A 16,221-nucleotide genomic window follows, 5' to 3' on the forward strand; every position below is an offset into this window, starting at 1 on the left:
GAATATAAAACCGGAAGTAGAATTCGAAAGGTCCTCACTTGAGATGTTGGCAACTGTTGATTGGTTAAAAATCGTTAATGACAACTGATACTTTTTCGCGCTTATTTTAAAAAGATAAACACACGCCACGTGTTTTGTACTTATTTATAAACACTTGAGTCTGAGTCATTTGAGGTGTTTTAACACAAACAATACTCGATTTTATTCGATGTTAATGTAGATCGACGCTCATGATGTCAGTTCCTCGTCGACTGTCTGGTCCAGATTTGATTATCTTAGAGACATGCGTCATATAAAGCTGGAAAATGCGTGGGTGGAGCTATAAACAACAATCAAACACACAAATACAACTTTACAAACCAGGGGCGAAACTACATTGTAGCAGAAAAGCAATTGCTTACACTTTTTTGGCGCCTAAAAAAAGCACAATCATTTTCGATAAGTAAACCCCAATTAACCATATATAGATTATTAATTCAAACTGTACACATCCGAACATATGTATTGTCAAAATTATTTTCATTATAATGATACGTCGGCTCGCTTTAAAATACTTAATCATAACATATACTACGAATGAACATAATATAAATTTAACACATAAGAGTAATACTATTTAATGTTCAAATTTCATTTGTCATCACAGATGTTACTTAAATGAAAATGGAATAATATATATATATATATATATATATATATATATATATATATATATATATATATATATATATATATATATATATATATATTACTCATAAAAAAATATGATAAATAAATTACCAATACTTCTTACAGATACATCTAACATAAACGGTCTAAAATGCAGGAAATAGCGTTTAAAGAGCAACTAATGTTTTTAAATTTCTGCTGCAAACCTATGTGGTATTAAGTTTTTTGTGTGTCATGTAAATGATGTGATGTGCGTGCGACACTTAATAATATTTTTTTCCTCTCTCAATCTATAGGCCAAGGTGAACACATTTTGGCACCTTGTTGATGTCCGACATCAAAATTTTCCTGTTTATTTATTTAAAAAAACTACACTCTAATAAGCGACGTGAATGCACGTGTTAGTGTGTGTGGCACGTGATCCGGACTAATGCTTATTTTTATAGTGCTAGCTATAGCTAGCCCACTGATCGACGTACGATGGCATGTTGCAGCATAACGTGGATACCCCACTCCGACTGTATAGTGCGAGCGGCCCTTGTTTCATCCCCTCAGTTCCGAGCGCCAAGTCTTGGTCGGTAGTTCGAAAAGACGTTAAAAAATGGAATTATGTTCTACCAGAGACCATATACCGATAAGGTACTTATATATATAGTCTCTGGTTATACAGAGTATTCTGATACATATATTTTATACCATTCGTGACCAACTCGTGTTATTCCGGGACAAGCCGAATAGCGACTCGTGACCCTCTCATGCATTCGTGACCAACTCGTGTTATTCCGGGACAAGCCGAATATCTTCTTGCAGGTTACGGAAAGGGGCGAGTGGTGACGAATGATTTTATACGAGGGAGCCAGGCGATCGAACTACCGACCTTTTGCTCTTGCACAGACGCGGCTTGTACGTATACTACTCCGGATAAATGTCGGCGCAACGTTGAATTTCTAAATAAACCGGTTCTGTTTGGAAAGTTGAAAAATGAACCCACGTTGTTGAATAATGACCCTTATCATTGAAAAATGAACCGGCTTATTTTCCAAAGCTTATAGTGAGTGAATGAGTGAGTTATGTTTAACGCCGCTTTTAACAGTATTCCAGTTATATCACGGCGTGTCAGCTTTATGTGGGAGGAAAGCCCGAAGTGATGCCGGTCTTAGATTTTGTTTGCTTGTTGTTTAACGCCGCACTCAGCAATATTCCAGCTATATGACGGCGGTCTATAAATAATCAAGTCTGGACCAGACAATCCAGTGAATTATATCATGAGCATCGATTCCGCGCAATTTGGAACGATGACAGGCATCAAACCAAGCCAGCGGGCCTCCTGATCGCCATTACGTTAGTCACCTCTTACGACAAGCATAGTTGCCTTTTTACGGCAAGCATCGGTTACTAGAGACCTATTCTACCCCGGATATTCACGGGTCGCAGGTCGTGGATGTTTACCATTGCGGTGAAACCCACGGGCACGGGTATGTCGCTGACAAACCTAGAAACATAATCGGGGCCAACCGGGATTCGAACCCACAATCACAGGTATCTTGCGTGCCCAAGGGACGCAACTCTGAACAGCGAATTGCGGTGCCTTAGACCGTGCCCCCTCCAACGCTTATAGATCAGGGATAAAATAGGTCTTCAGCAATCCATGCTTGCCGTAAGGGGTGACTTTCGGGTTCGGTGGATCAGGCCCATAATGTCAATCACTGGTTTGTCTGGTCCAGACCGCCGTCATACACCTGGAATATTGTTGAGTGTGGCGTTAAACACCAAGTGCCTCCTGCATTCATTCTTCTTCGCTACTTGGGGGCGTGATAGCGCTTCTGCCAGTCCGGAATTCGATCCCGCCCAGTGGGCACGGTATGTTCTCTGCGGTGAAGAACAGTTCTACACACTGAGGATAGTGTGCAATGCTGCAGTGCGACGCAGTGCAGTATCATCCCTGGTTCGCCAGTACCAGCCGATGCTCGCAGGTTTCTCTGAAACACATAACCATCATGGTGTTGCAGGTTTTCCAGGCCGCCGTGATATGACTGAAATACTTTTGAAAGCCGTGTTAAACCCCAACTCGCTCACTCACTCTTTGCTACTTACGGGAGATGGGAACCAATATAGACCAATAGTCAGTTTTATTGCAAGGGAGTCATATTAAGCTCTTAAGAATATTTAAATTTAGAATAAATCTGTGTACACGTAAATTTATGACCTTACTTCTTTCAGGAGAGAGAGAGAGAGAGAGAGAGAGAGAGAGAGAGAGAGAGAGAGAGAGAGAGAGAGAGGGAGAGAGAGAGAGAGAGAGAGAGAGAGAGAGAGAGTTTCAAATCTGTTATCCCTTTAAACTGGAAGATTCGCTACACCTGTCACTCAACAACCTGCACCAACCGTGGTCTATCTTGGCAAACCTCAAGTATTGGACGGGTAACTCATTTGTACCATGTCGTCTCACTGTGACGTCATACAATAATGACGTCACAACTACGTTTTGTGGGATGTCATCCGTTTGCCGCACACATGACAGATGACAATACTGTCGAGCAAGCGGACAGTGGAAATTAGCAATGAAACGCATCTACATGTAATTTACATATCTGAACTGAACTGCAAAAGAAACTTTGCACATTTGAAAATAATGTGACTTTAAACTAGTTGTACTTGTTCCATAGGCACAAACGCATGCCCCAAACGCACCGTTGTTGAACCTGTATATTTTAACCGACAAATGCGCACGTGGTTTTGAGAGAATGCGAAAAATGTAAAATCACATGATTATGTCAATGCTGTAGAAATGCACGCGCCACAGGGGTATAAAAACTGCGCAGTAGCAATGCCAAACATCAACACTGTGAAAAAAACACATTTAACATGCCATGGCTAACATCAGAACAACGTGAGCGAGCAATTGAGAATGTCCAGATGGTGGCCACGAACACCCACGTTGCAAGAACTTTTGGCCGTTCCCATGTTGCCGTTGGAAACTTGTTGCAGATAGACTGGAAGGACATCGGACAGGCCCAGGGCAGGGAGACCACGGGTCACTCCGCCAAAGGACGACGGGTATCTGCGAACGTTGCACCTCCGCAACCGCTTCCTCACAGTGAAAAGTCACACCGGGTCAGCATTTGGAGCGAAGTGTTGCTCACTGTGACGTACAGTTTACAGTCACAATGGTACGGCGTCATTATTTGTGTATGTTTGAAGTCACAATGATAATACTAGCGTCACAATATAGGCTGCTCAGACGGAGTCCAAATATGCTCTAACGCGTTCGGTTTAAAATGAAATTTATTTATTCTTCTAAACAGTTGCATATGGACGGCCAGTGTTGGTATGTGCTTGGGCTGGAATTGAAGGATAAAAGTTGATATTATGGGTACAAACACCTCGTTTCACAGACTTCTAACTTTCAACTCCGGCCATCGCTCCAACATATCATCTATTATAACCACTTAGACCACGTTTTCCCAATTGACGAGCAAATTTGGAACCTAATTGTATAACCGCTTTCCTGGTATATCCGTATCTGATGGATGCCATGTATGTTACCTTCTTTCAGTGGCATTTAGAGGTTGGAGTGATGAAGTAAGACGAGTTCTATGGATGAACAACTTCTTTATTACAATTAGTGCGACGTTGTCAATAAGTGTATATATACCTATGTTGTTTAGCCCTATCCATCTATTGCTTGATAAAGGTGTTAGAATCTACACCGAAACGTCGCACTAATTGTAATAAAGAAGTTGTTCATCCATAGAACTCGTCTTACTTCGCCATGTATGTTACATGGTCAAGAAGTCTAGTTTCTTGATTCGCACCAAAAGTTAGATTCGCACCTTACTTGACAGTGTCAACATCGATCTTGCCTTTTATCCTGTCTCTCATCGTTTGCTCGGGTACAGAGAAGTTTAATGCCGCTTTATGAACTGCAACTGTTTTGTTTTTTACTTCTAAGTAAGCGTTGGTCAAAGCTGGAGGCGAGTAACCTTTGTATCTCTGACGTGAAGGCTTTGGTGAACCCTATGAAAATGAAAAAAAGCTATACGAGATGACCCGAAAATGTTACCATAGTTTTTGAATTTTAACAGACGGCAGCAATTCTGGTCACGTGAAATGTTGATTGACATCTAGACAGGCAGACAAGATAGATGTGAGAAGAATGGATGATCGTGGTCCAGACAATCCAGTGTTTGACACGAACCACGCACTTGAGATCAATGACATGCATCAACCAAGTTAGCGAGAATGACCACCCGATCCCGTGGAGACAAGCACGGGTTGCTGAAGAGCTATTCTACCCGGATCTTCACGGGTCACTACCATGTTTAAAAAGCTAAGTAAAAATCAATTGATTTTCACAGATAAGAGGTCCAATTTGTCCAGCAAAACTTTTTCAAAAAAATAAAATAAATATTTTTTTCAAAAGTTAAAATAATATTTCTTTTCAACATTTAAAAATCATACAGCTAGTGGTATTCTTTGAGAACTGACGTAAGTGCTGGTTCTATTCATTTTTTGGGATGCTCTGTCTGCATTTGGAGAAACGTGAAATCGAAAAACAATCACATGATAAAATCACCCGAGATGTGTACTTTCTTTTGCACGTCAGTTTAGATATGGACAGGTAATTAGTAAAAATCGATAGGCATTATGTTTAAAATCACAAGCCGTGACCTTGACATCTGACAGATTTGACCCCAAACCAAACCATATCGAGACTCCTCCCAATCGATGAATTGTACCAAGTTTTAAAGACATCCGATTAATAGTTTTGCCAGTCATTGTGTCGACATGATTTTCTGAGCCATTTCTTGTAAACGATGACATTGACCTTTCAGGTGACCTTGACCTTTATCAAAGCGTGGAAAAGTTTATATAAGTCCGAGGCCAATGTTATGTGGAAACCAGTATGATTAAATAGACGTACTAGAACGACACAAACATGATCAAATTCTGTATATCTCGGCTGGCGTTGTAATAATGGTCATAAGATCACCCAGCCTAGCTATCTGTATTGGCAAAACTGTGCGGACGTTTAGTGAATGACTGTGCCTATTGTTTTGCAGCTAGGTAGAGATAGTGAGTGAGTTGTGTATATCGCCGCTTTTAACGGTATTCCAGTTATATCACGGCGTGTCAGCTTAATGTGGGAGGAAAGCCCGAAGTGATGCAGGTCTCAGACGTTTACCACTTCGGTGAAACCCACGAGTACGGGTATGGTGCTGACAGACCTAGAAACATAATCGGGGCGAACCGGGATTCGAACCCGGAACGCAACTCTTCAACGCAACGGAGGGTATGACTGTTGGAATGAAGCACCTATCATTGAATCTGTCATCTAGTAAGAATATAAGGGAGCAGTTGGTTGATTTTCTGTTCGTCTGGAAACCAATCCGATCAAACGAACAAAACGCTTAATTCATCTGGGAAATATGGTCAGTCGTAAGCCTTTTGAAAAATAACTGTATTGGCATTCCAAAAGACATAAACAAAAGTATAAACATCACTTGCTTACAGGCAGGCAGCAATGGGAGACAAGTCTGCATAGAAAACTGTGTCACTGAACCCTCATGAGAAAGACGTCAGAAGTGCGGACGTAAAATTATTGCACGTCTTCTCCAAGAAACATTTGGTGTTATCCACCGACATGTTCACATCTTTCATACTTAGACGCAAAAATTCGCTGCACAGAGGCGCGTCTCTTAATTTTTCAAATTCGTACAAGGATCTTATGATTGAGGGGTCGAATCCCAGACTTGCCCTGATCATATTCTAGGATCACATTGTATTACATATGAACTTAGGCTTAGTTTTCACCGCGGTGGAAATAGTTTTCTATATTTTCATTTTAGTTTTTGACATTTTCGTTTCACTTTTCAGCGATTTAATATCTTCTTTACACATGATTTATCAGATATTTGTAAGACAAATCGTGTTAATTTGCAAAAGGTAAACGATAAAAGTAAGTGACATATCAAAATATGGACAAACAGACTCCATGTCCCTTATGGGCGACCGTAGGTCGGGCTCGCTGATGCATGTCATCGTATCCTAATGTGTAGTAGATTCGATGCTCATGATGTCAATCACTGCATTGTCTGGGCAACTACCGTATTTTTTACACATCGCTGTCATATAACTGGAATATTGCTGAGCACTGCGTTAAACAACAAACAAACAGGTCAATAGAACGGATCATTTAACAACAGGACAGTTTTTAAATGTGCGTCTCAATGAAGCTTATGGACGACATCATGCACAAAGATAAGAGAATGTTGATTGGTTTTAATAGCCAATCATGTTGTACACTACCATGAAAGAAACATTGCTGACAATGGCGTGAAATCCAGGTGAATTTCGGATCCACTAAGTTTCGGACTTTACCAGAGTTTACTTTCGGATCCAGTGTGCATTACGGATACGTCACGTTAACTTGCCATCAACTACTGTTGAAATCTCTTAAGTGGAGGTAAGATCCGAGAAATGTAGTCTTGGTTAAAGAAAGAGAAGATTTCGCCGCGGTCCAGTGTTTGGGTCCGAAATTACGCAACAATGTACGCAAGCCAGGTACCGAGCCTGGTTCACAGCACATTCAAGATTAGATAGATGTATTTGTTGTCTTGTGGCAGCCGTATCAGTGCTACTACACAAAGCAATCGGCGCTATTTCGATAACAAGTTGTTAGTTGTTAGTACTGATGCTGTCCATGTAACAATATTGTTACATAAAAAGTAAGAACTACTGACAATAATTTCACTGATATTTCCATGCTCCAATAGGGTAAGATTCGACACCCCTTCCATGACAAATAGGTTATCCTCGTGCTGTTAAAGGGACACTGTATGGGCTCACTAGATCTGATAATTTCACTGTACAGGAGTCCAACGTTTGACACTGACCAACTATTGTCAATAACGAAAGCAGCATTTATTTCATATTATTTATTATCAATGATTTCTGATTCAAATGTCCACCGACAACAAATAAGGGACCCCTCTTGTCGGTGTATCCCACACAGTGAGCCTGAAATAAAACACCAAATTTTGTGAAATTCCCGTTTTACAAATGTGACAATGATGCACTGAGAAAAGAGAAAGATATTTTAATTATACTTTCAAACAAAAATTAAATGGCCTGAAATAATTGAATTGTTTTATACAATTGCAATGTATTGTACATTTTATCATATAATGGGGTAGGTTTCTCGGCAGGATAAAGCCGACGGATAAAAACGATATCCGCTGGGGTCATGTGCGGATAGAGATGCAAATATGAAAGGTCAAGGTGGATCGGCGATCGAGTCAGAATTAACCATCGGGAATCTGGATAAAACTACAGGGATATTTGCTATCATTATCAAAAGAACAGTCTAATATACTGAAAATCATCTACTTTTAATTTAAGAAATGACCGAAGTGGCTATTTTATTTAACCTATTTATATACATTTACCATTATGAATATTTGGCGATTCCCAAAGGAAATATGTATACGATTTTAGCGTGTTACATTCACATAGCAACTTAAAGGAAGAATAACACGAAGAATGTAAATTTCCATGTTCAAACAAACAGCTGATTAATTATTAAGCGTTTCATTGATTCTATGGCATTTTAGATGATATGAGTAACAGTACTACATACATGTACCCATTTTGCAGCAGTGCATTATTTTGCTGGGTAAAAATATATTCAAGAGACATTCAAATAATAATTCAAGACTGAAACAGTAAACTACTTCATGAAGTGAATGCGTTGTGTCACCCGCACCTCAAAGAAAATAACAAATATGTTGACGTATACTAAAATGACATCACTACCGGTAACCTCCCGTCATAACATAGAAACGAACCGGGAATCGAACCCGTTTTAATCGTTTAAACAGGCATCTGATTTAAATTTGTACATGAAATTAACCTGTATCATGAATTATGAATGCGTTTGCCTTCATCATTTTGAGTGAGTGAGCGAGCGAGCGAGCAGTATCAGATGGTGGCTAGAAAGAATCTTATCCGACGTTAACTATAAACTGTATGAGAACAAACGATGTATAGGGGCGGTCGGGTAGCCTAGTGGTTAAAGCGTTCGCTCGTCACGCCGAAGACCCGGGTTCGATTCCTGATTCGATTCCCGACATGGGTACAATGTTTGAAGCCCATTTCTGGTGTCCCCCGCCGTGATATTGCTGGAATATTGCTAAGAGCGGCGTAAAACCACACACACACACACACACACAAACGATTTATCACTGCTGTGGGGTAGTTGACACTTTGACAGTTAAAGTAGAACAGTGTGAGGTAAACACTGAAGTTATACCATATATTTAAGAATTAACCTCGGTACGTTTTGCTTAAGAGGGTTAAATTCAGTGTGTTTACTGTGCACATGCTATGTAGGAGACGTTAAACTGGAATCACTAGTTTGCAATTTAGTTATTTATTTATGTTTGACAATGGGTTATGGCTAGATTTGTCGAGATTTACGTCCAGACTTGGTATAAGTTGTGTTTTATCTGAAGAATCAGACAGAGGTCGGGCGTTAGATATCTCTGATATCTCGTCTTGTTATCCGATGGTTGTAGTGACATACCACATCCTGCAGTTTATTAAAACCTCCCGCAATGTTCTTTTTTTGAGTCAAGTTTGACAGATAATCGTTTGAGCTGGCATGTTTATGCTATCGGGGAGTATGTGTTTTGTTTTGTTGCTTAAGACTACTGAGGATCAATAGGTCTCAGTATGATTAATTAATTTATAAAATTCCACTTCGAGCCGTATTGATCATAGGTAACCAAGAACTAATGCAATGTGTATTGGCAATAAGTGTGGCCTTTCACCGTGGGTTATCCCGTTATCATTACAGATGTGGCGGTGTGTTATCAGCCTGCCTTTACTGTCCGGCAAACATATTTCATATGCCGCGGGGGCTCTCTCAACAATCAGTGTGGTGTGGTGTGGTGTGGCGTGGCGTGGCGTGGCGTGGCGTGGCGTGGCGTGGCGTGGCGTGGTGTGGTGTGGTGTGGTGTGGTGCGGTGCGGCGTGGCGTGGTGTGGCGTGGCGTGGTGTGGTGTGGTGTGGCGTGGCTTGGGGTGGGGCGTGGCGTGGTGTGGCGTGAGTGAGTGAGTTGCGTTTAGCGCCTCTTTTAACTGTATTCCAGTTATATCGCGGCGTGTCAGCTTAATTTGGGAGGAAAGCCCGAAGTGATGTAATTCTGTGAAACCCACGTGCACGGGTATGGTGCTGACAAACCTAGAAACATAATCGGGGCGAACCAGGATTCGAACCTACAATCATAGGTTTCTGGCGTGCCCAAGGGACGCAACTCTGCACAGCGAATCGCGGCGCCTTAAACGACTGGGCCACCCGAGTGGAGTGGAGGGGAGGGGAGTAGTGCGGTGCGGTGCTGTGTGGAGTTGTTGTGTTGTGTGTTGTGTGGGGTAGTACATTGCGGTGTGGGCTGGAATTGAGTGGATTGGATTGGAGGGGAGGGGAGGGGAGGGGAGGGGAGGGGAGGGGAGTAGTGCGGCGGTGCGGTGCTGTGTGGAGTTGTTGTGTTGTGTGTTGTGGTGGATGGTATATTGCGGTGTATTGGAATTGATTGGTGTGAAGAGGAGTCGACTGGAGTGGAGTGGTGCAGTGTGGAATTGTGGTGTTGTGTGGGGTGGTAAATTGCGGAGTGGAGTGGAGTGGAGGGGAGTGGGCCGAACCGGACTGGACTGGACTGGACTGGACCGGACCGGACCGGACCGGACCGGACTGGACTGGACTGGACTGGACCGGACTGGACTGGACTGGACTGGACTGGACTGGGCTGGACTGGACTGGACTGGACTGGACTGGACTGGACTGGACTGGACTGGACTGGACTGGACTGTAACGTTGTGGAATTGTGGTGTTGTGTGTTGTGTGGGGTGGTACATTGCGGTGTGGAGTGGACTGGAGTGGACTGGAGTGGACTGGACTGGGCTGGGCTTGGCTGGGCTGTAGCGGTGATGAATTGTGTGGTGTGGTGTGTCGTGGTATGTGGTGCGTGGCATATTAATTGTGTGGTATGCGGTTGGTTATGGTGTAAAGGTGCTGTCGTGTAATTGGTGAGGTATTGTGTGTTGCGTTGTCTTGTGTTGTGGTGTGGTGTGGTTTGTGGTATTTTATTGTGTGGTGTTTGAGAGAGTGAGTAGGGTTTAACGCCGCTTTTAACAGTATTCCAGTTATATCACGGCGTGTCAGCTTAATGTGGGAGGAAAGCCCGAAGTGATGCAGGTCTCAGACGTTTACAACTTTGGTGAAACCCACGAGCACGGGTATGGTGCTGACAAACCTAGAAACATAATCGTGGCGAACCGGGATTCGAACCCACAATCATAGGTTTCTGGGTGTGGTGTGTGGTACAGTACCGCATATTGCATTGCACCATGGTGCAATGGAAGTGGTATTTTGTCGTATCGTGTGTCGTGTCTTGTCTTGTCTTGATGAATGATGGAATGTGTTATGTATAGTGCATGTGTTTTGTAAGATATATATGTAGCCCATGTGTTATGCAAGGTTCAGTGCATGTGTTATGCAATGTAAGGTATAGTGCATGTGTTATGTAATGTAAGGTATAGTGCATGTGTTATTGAATGTAAGGCATAGTGCATGTGTTATGTAAGGTATAGTGCATTTGTCATGTAATGTAAGGCATAGTGCATGTGTTATGTAAGGTATAGTGCATGTGTTATTTAATGTAAGGTATAGTGCATGTGTTATGTAATGTAAGGTTCAGTGCATGTGTTATTGCATGTAAGGCATAGTGCATGTGTTATGTAAGGTATAGTGCATGTGTTATGTAATGTAAGGTATAGTGCATGTGTTATTGAATGTAAGGTATAGTGCATGTGTTATGTAATGTAAGGTTCAGTGCATGTGTTATTTAATGTAAGGCATAGTGCATGTGTTATGTAAGGTATAGTGCATGTGTTATTTAATGTAAGGTATAGTGCATGTGTTATGTAATGTAAGGTATAGTGCATGTGTTATTGAATGTAAGGCATAGTGCATGTGTTATGTAAGGTATAGTGCATGTGTTATTTAATGTAAGGCATAGTGCATGTGTTAAGTAAGGTATAGTGCATGTGTTATTGAATGTAAGGCATAGTGCATGTGTTATGTAAGGTATAGTGCATGTGTTATTTAATGTAAGGCATAGTGCATGTGTTATGTAAGATATAGTGCATGTGTTATTTAATGTAAGGTATAGTGCATGTGTTATGTAAGGTATAGTGCATGTGTTATGTAATGTAAGATATAGTGCATGTGTTATGTAAGGTATAGTGCATGTGTTATTTAATGTAAGGCATAGTGCATGTGTTATGTAAGGTATAGTGCATGTGTTATTTAATGTAAGATATAGTGCATGTGTTATGTAAGGTATAGTGCATGTGTTATTTAATGTAAGGTATAGTGCATGTGTTATTTAATGTAAGATATAGTGCATGTGTTATGTAATGCTAGTGGATGTGTTTTGGAGGATGGTGTTTGTTATTGGTTACTAAGGAAGTGTCGTTCACGTTCTTCATATCAATGTGAAATCATTGATTTACAATCCAGCCCCAGGCCAGATTGCATAATCACACAAGACGCATTTCTGAACTCATGAGCAGTTTGAAGGTAACCGGAGAATGCAGTTTTTCTGTGATAAAGCAGGGCGTTATTTTCTACACTCAGTCTTGTTGATAAAAAAAACAGTGCAAAACATTTTACGAAGTGGAGGTCCCAGACGAGTTGACACAGACATCGACTTGATATGTCTTATTCGTCGCCGTCTTGACGTTTTTCTGGAAAACTATATATATTGTGTGACGTGTGATGCTTTATAGGATGTTGTGTGATGTTTGACGTATGGTGTATGTTGCGTGGTGTGTGATGTATGATATGTGATGCGTGTTGTGTAATGTGTGATACGTAATAGCATGTTGCGTAATGCGTGATGTGTGACATCTTCCCGAGGCAAGAGAGTGAACTGACTTTAAAAGTCCAGTTTCCACCCTTAGCGAACTAGGCTGGAATTACTGGGCTCGATCGTAGCGCCACCAGTGGTTATTACCAGCTATGTCCCCTTCTAAGCCACTCCTAGGGACCAATCAGATTCCACCTCTCGTTTCACTTGCGTTTGCTTGACGCAAAATGGTTGCGCCCGGTCAGGACGATCTGATCGATAATCAGGGTCTTACATCGCGAAATGCACCAATCACGTGGAAACCTTGATTAAAAACATGAGAAGATTTGGAAAATATCTGCTGACAACGAATTGGTGGTGCACATGTTTTGCAAATCCTGCAATCGACCGAAATCTGCATGACACTTTACGAACCGGATTTCAATTTCGGTGCACGATTTTGATTGGACAATGGACTCGTTAGTCCAGCCAAAATGTAACTCCATAAAACCAGCCTAGTTAGGCAAGGGTGGAAACTGGACTTTTATAGTCAGTTAACTCTCTTGCCTCGGGAAGATGGATGTGTGACGAATGGTGTATGATGCGTGATGTATGATGCGTGATGCGTGATGTGTGACGTGTGTGGTGTATGATGCGTGGTGTGTTATGTATGATGCGTGATGCGTGTTTGGGGATATGTCACGTGTGGTGTATTATGCTCAGTGTGTTATGTATCATGTGTTACGTGTGATGCGTGATATGTAGTGCGTGATGCGTGATGTGTGATGTGTAATGTATGATGAGTGGTTTGTTATGTATGATGCGTGATGCGTGATATGTGCTGTATGATGCGTGGTTTGTTATGTATGATGCATGATGCGAAATGTGTGATGTGTGATGTATGATGCGTGGTTTGTTATGTATGATGCGTGATGCAAAATGTGTGATGTGTGATGTATGATGCGTGGTTTGTTATGTATGATGCGTGATGCGTGATGTGTTATGCGTGACGTGTGACGCATGTTTCCAGATGTGCGACGCGACCGTTATACCCTCTGTCCCTTGTACTGTTAGACTCGTTGTGTATTGGTGCATTTGGAGAAGAAAAAAATGTCTTGTTTTTCTTTAAAAAAACCCCCACTGTTATGTATCAATTTCGGTATTGTTAAACAAGTGACGCCATTCTAAATGTTTAAACTGACGTAATCCGAACCGACGGATCATTTGAATGCAGAGACATCTATTACGTAAAGTTTTCAATCATTATCAACGCCAAACTGGATATGACATATAGTGAATATAATATTCGTCTGTCCAATATAATGTACACCATCTTGCGACTGAAAAATGTAATTAGGGACAACAGGTACTCACACATCACGTTATACTGTGATTGAGAATGAATAGCATGCCACGTAGTCAAATAATGTTTGACACTGAAAACGTCAGTCGGGATTTGCAAACTGCATTTAATTGGAAAACACCCACGATGCCTGTGCCAGTCGGTTATTTGTACGCCTGAAAACATGAATGAACCTGTTTCTGGGTATGTCTCATGATATGGGCTCACAGCACGACTATTAAACGATATTGTTGGCCGTGGAGCCTTGGGAATTTCAATAAGACAACGTTACTATCGAGGGCGTTGATATATTTATTTTGATGAGTTTCATGGAGTGGGTGGGTTTGAGGTGGGGGGTGGTTGTGAAGGGGGCGGCGGGGGGGGGGGGGGGGGGGGGGGGGGGGGTGTGTGTTGCAATTGATAGGGATCGAGAAAAGAAAGCAAGACATGATGGAGGGAAAGTGAGTGAGGCACTTGTAGTTCTGAGATAACATAAACATAGATGCAAGACAGAAAATGTCTTAACGGATACGGTGCTTCATTGTCTATTACCGACTTCCACTCCAGGCGTTTAAGTACTGTTAGTGTTGCGTCACACTGGCTTGTACTGCTGTCTGTCCCGAAACTCGCCCCACCCACCACCCACCACAGTTTAAGGATGAACGGCGATTAAAGAAATCGATGCAGTGAGATCATTCGGTTATTTTTTGCTTCTTGTTTCATATTCCAGCGGCCTCTAAATATGTCTTGACAAAACAAACCAGTGATTGATATTGACGATTCACGACGTCGTGGAAGGATGACACGTGATCGCCAAGGTCACCGAGACGGACCTTCCAATCCACTAAGTCGACTCTTTCGACGTGAATAGGTTATTGCGAGGCAATAGTGTTAGAGAGGAATTCATGTTTATTAATGTTTCTATGTTGAGTGAGTGAGTTGGGTTTAACGCCGCTTTTAACAGTATTCCAGTTATATCGCGGGCGTGTCAGCTTAATGTGTGAGGAAAGCCCGAAGTGATGCAGGTCTCAGACGTTTACCACTTTGGTGAAACCCACGAGCACGGATATAACCTAGAAACATAATCGGGGCAAACCGGGATTCGAACCCACAGTCATAGGTTTCTGGCGTGCCCAAGGGACGCAACTCTGCACCGCGAATCTCGGCGCCTTTAACGACTGGGCCACCCGTCCCCCTAATGTTGCTATAGGCAGTTCATTAGTGTATATTCGCTGTCACAGTAATAGGCCAACAAAGAAACATTGATAGTTCATTTATTTTTTTGTAAAACGTGGCGACGTAAAATTAACATGTCTAAAACCGAAATTTTGGCATTCAGAAGATGTGGCACTTTAAGGGATAATGAACGAGGGTTTTTAAGCGACAAGGGTATTAATATAAGTAATTATGGTTATCTTGGTGTTCTGTTTTCAAATGGGGAGTGAGTGAGTTTGACTTTACGCCGCTTTTAGCAATACTCCAGCAATATCACGGCGGGGGACACCAGAAATGGGCTTCACACGTTGTACCCATGTCGGGAATCGAACCCGGGTCTTCGGCGTGACGAGCGAACGCTTTAACAACCAGGCTATCCGACCGCCCCTGTTTTCAAACAGATTGTGTTTGTCTAAATACACTGGTACCCACTAGATTATAGCCAGTACGACTTTGTCATGACAAAGCTGCAGTTTAACTTTGTAAATATTCCAGTTAACATTTTACTTAAATTGTTGGATATTAAGATAAAAAAACTTCTTCTTCAGTATGGTGCGGAGAGGTGGGGTTGCAAAGCTCGTCAAACTGGTGAAACTTTTCATCCTAATTTTGTCGTAAATTTGGAGCCTCAGTAAACATGTATCTAGCACAGCAATATTGGCTGATTGTGGATAATATGGTTTACATGAGGAATATCATATGCGGCGTTTTAAATACTCGTGAAACGTATTAGAATGAATAGTGACAGATATCCCCGACAGTGTTATGTGTTAATGAAGAAGCTGTATAGATGTGTTGAATTACTTGGGCAACTCATGTTAAATATGTACTCGACATTTATGGATTTGGTTATGCCCCGGGGCAAGCGCCCTTCCCTCAGTCTCTCCTACCCCCCCCCCCCCCCCCCCACCCCCCCCCCCCCCCATCACACACACACACACACACTAAAGGTGTAACCAGATGAAAACCCAGGAGTCTCGTAAATTAAGGTACTGTCCATAGATGTTAAAGTATTATTGGATTTGGAATAATATGTTCCAGCTTTCAGAAATAGAGATTACAGGCGGTTATAAGTGAATTGCCTGTACAG

The 16,221-nt window shown here is 41.9% G+C and overlaps 1 protein-coding gene across 1 annotated transcript; it reads right to left on the reverse strand.

The window, feature by feature from the left end:
* Positions 1-2,468: 2,468 nt before the first annotated feature.
* On the reverse strand, positions 2,469-10,697 carry LOC139473167 (uncharacterized). The gene is made up of 3 exons (XM_071255683.1): positions 10,105-10,697; positions 3,604-3,727; positions 2,469-2,648 (listed from the first exon to the last, which is right to left on the reverse strand). Exons 1-3 carry the CDS (start codon positions 10,695-10,697, stop codon positions 2,469-2,471), a joined length of 897 nt encoding a protein of 298 aa, XP_071111784.1.
* Between the last annotated feature and the right edge of the window lie 5,524 nt (positions 10,698-16,221).

Source organism: Haliotis cracherodii, unplaced genomic scaffold (genome assembly GCF_022045235.1).
Source record: "Haliotis cracherodii isolate W230 unplaced genomic scaffold, xgHalCrac1.p SCAF_27, whole genome shotgun sequence".
Classification (NCBI taxonomy): Eukaryota; Metazoa; Mollusca; class Gastropoda; order Lepetellida; family Haliotidae; genus Haliotis; species Haliotis cracherodii.

Bases quoted from the DNA above. Each gene is read 5' to 3' on its own strand.
- LOC139473167 (XM_071255683.1), bottom strand. From the start codon at position 10,697: ATGCCACGCACCACATACCACGACACACCACACCACACAATTCATCAC. The intron at 3,728-10,104 runs GTACTACCCCAC...CAACGTTCGCAG, and splicing joins ATTCCAGCCCACACCGCAAT to ATACCCGTCGTCCTTTGGCG. The intron at 2,649-3,603 runs GTGGGTGTTCGT...TATGTGTTTCAG, and splicing joins CGGCCAAAAGTTCTTGCAAC to AGAAACCTGCGAGCATCGGC.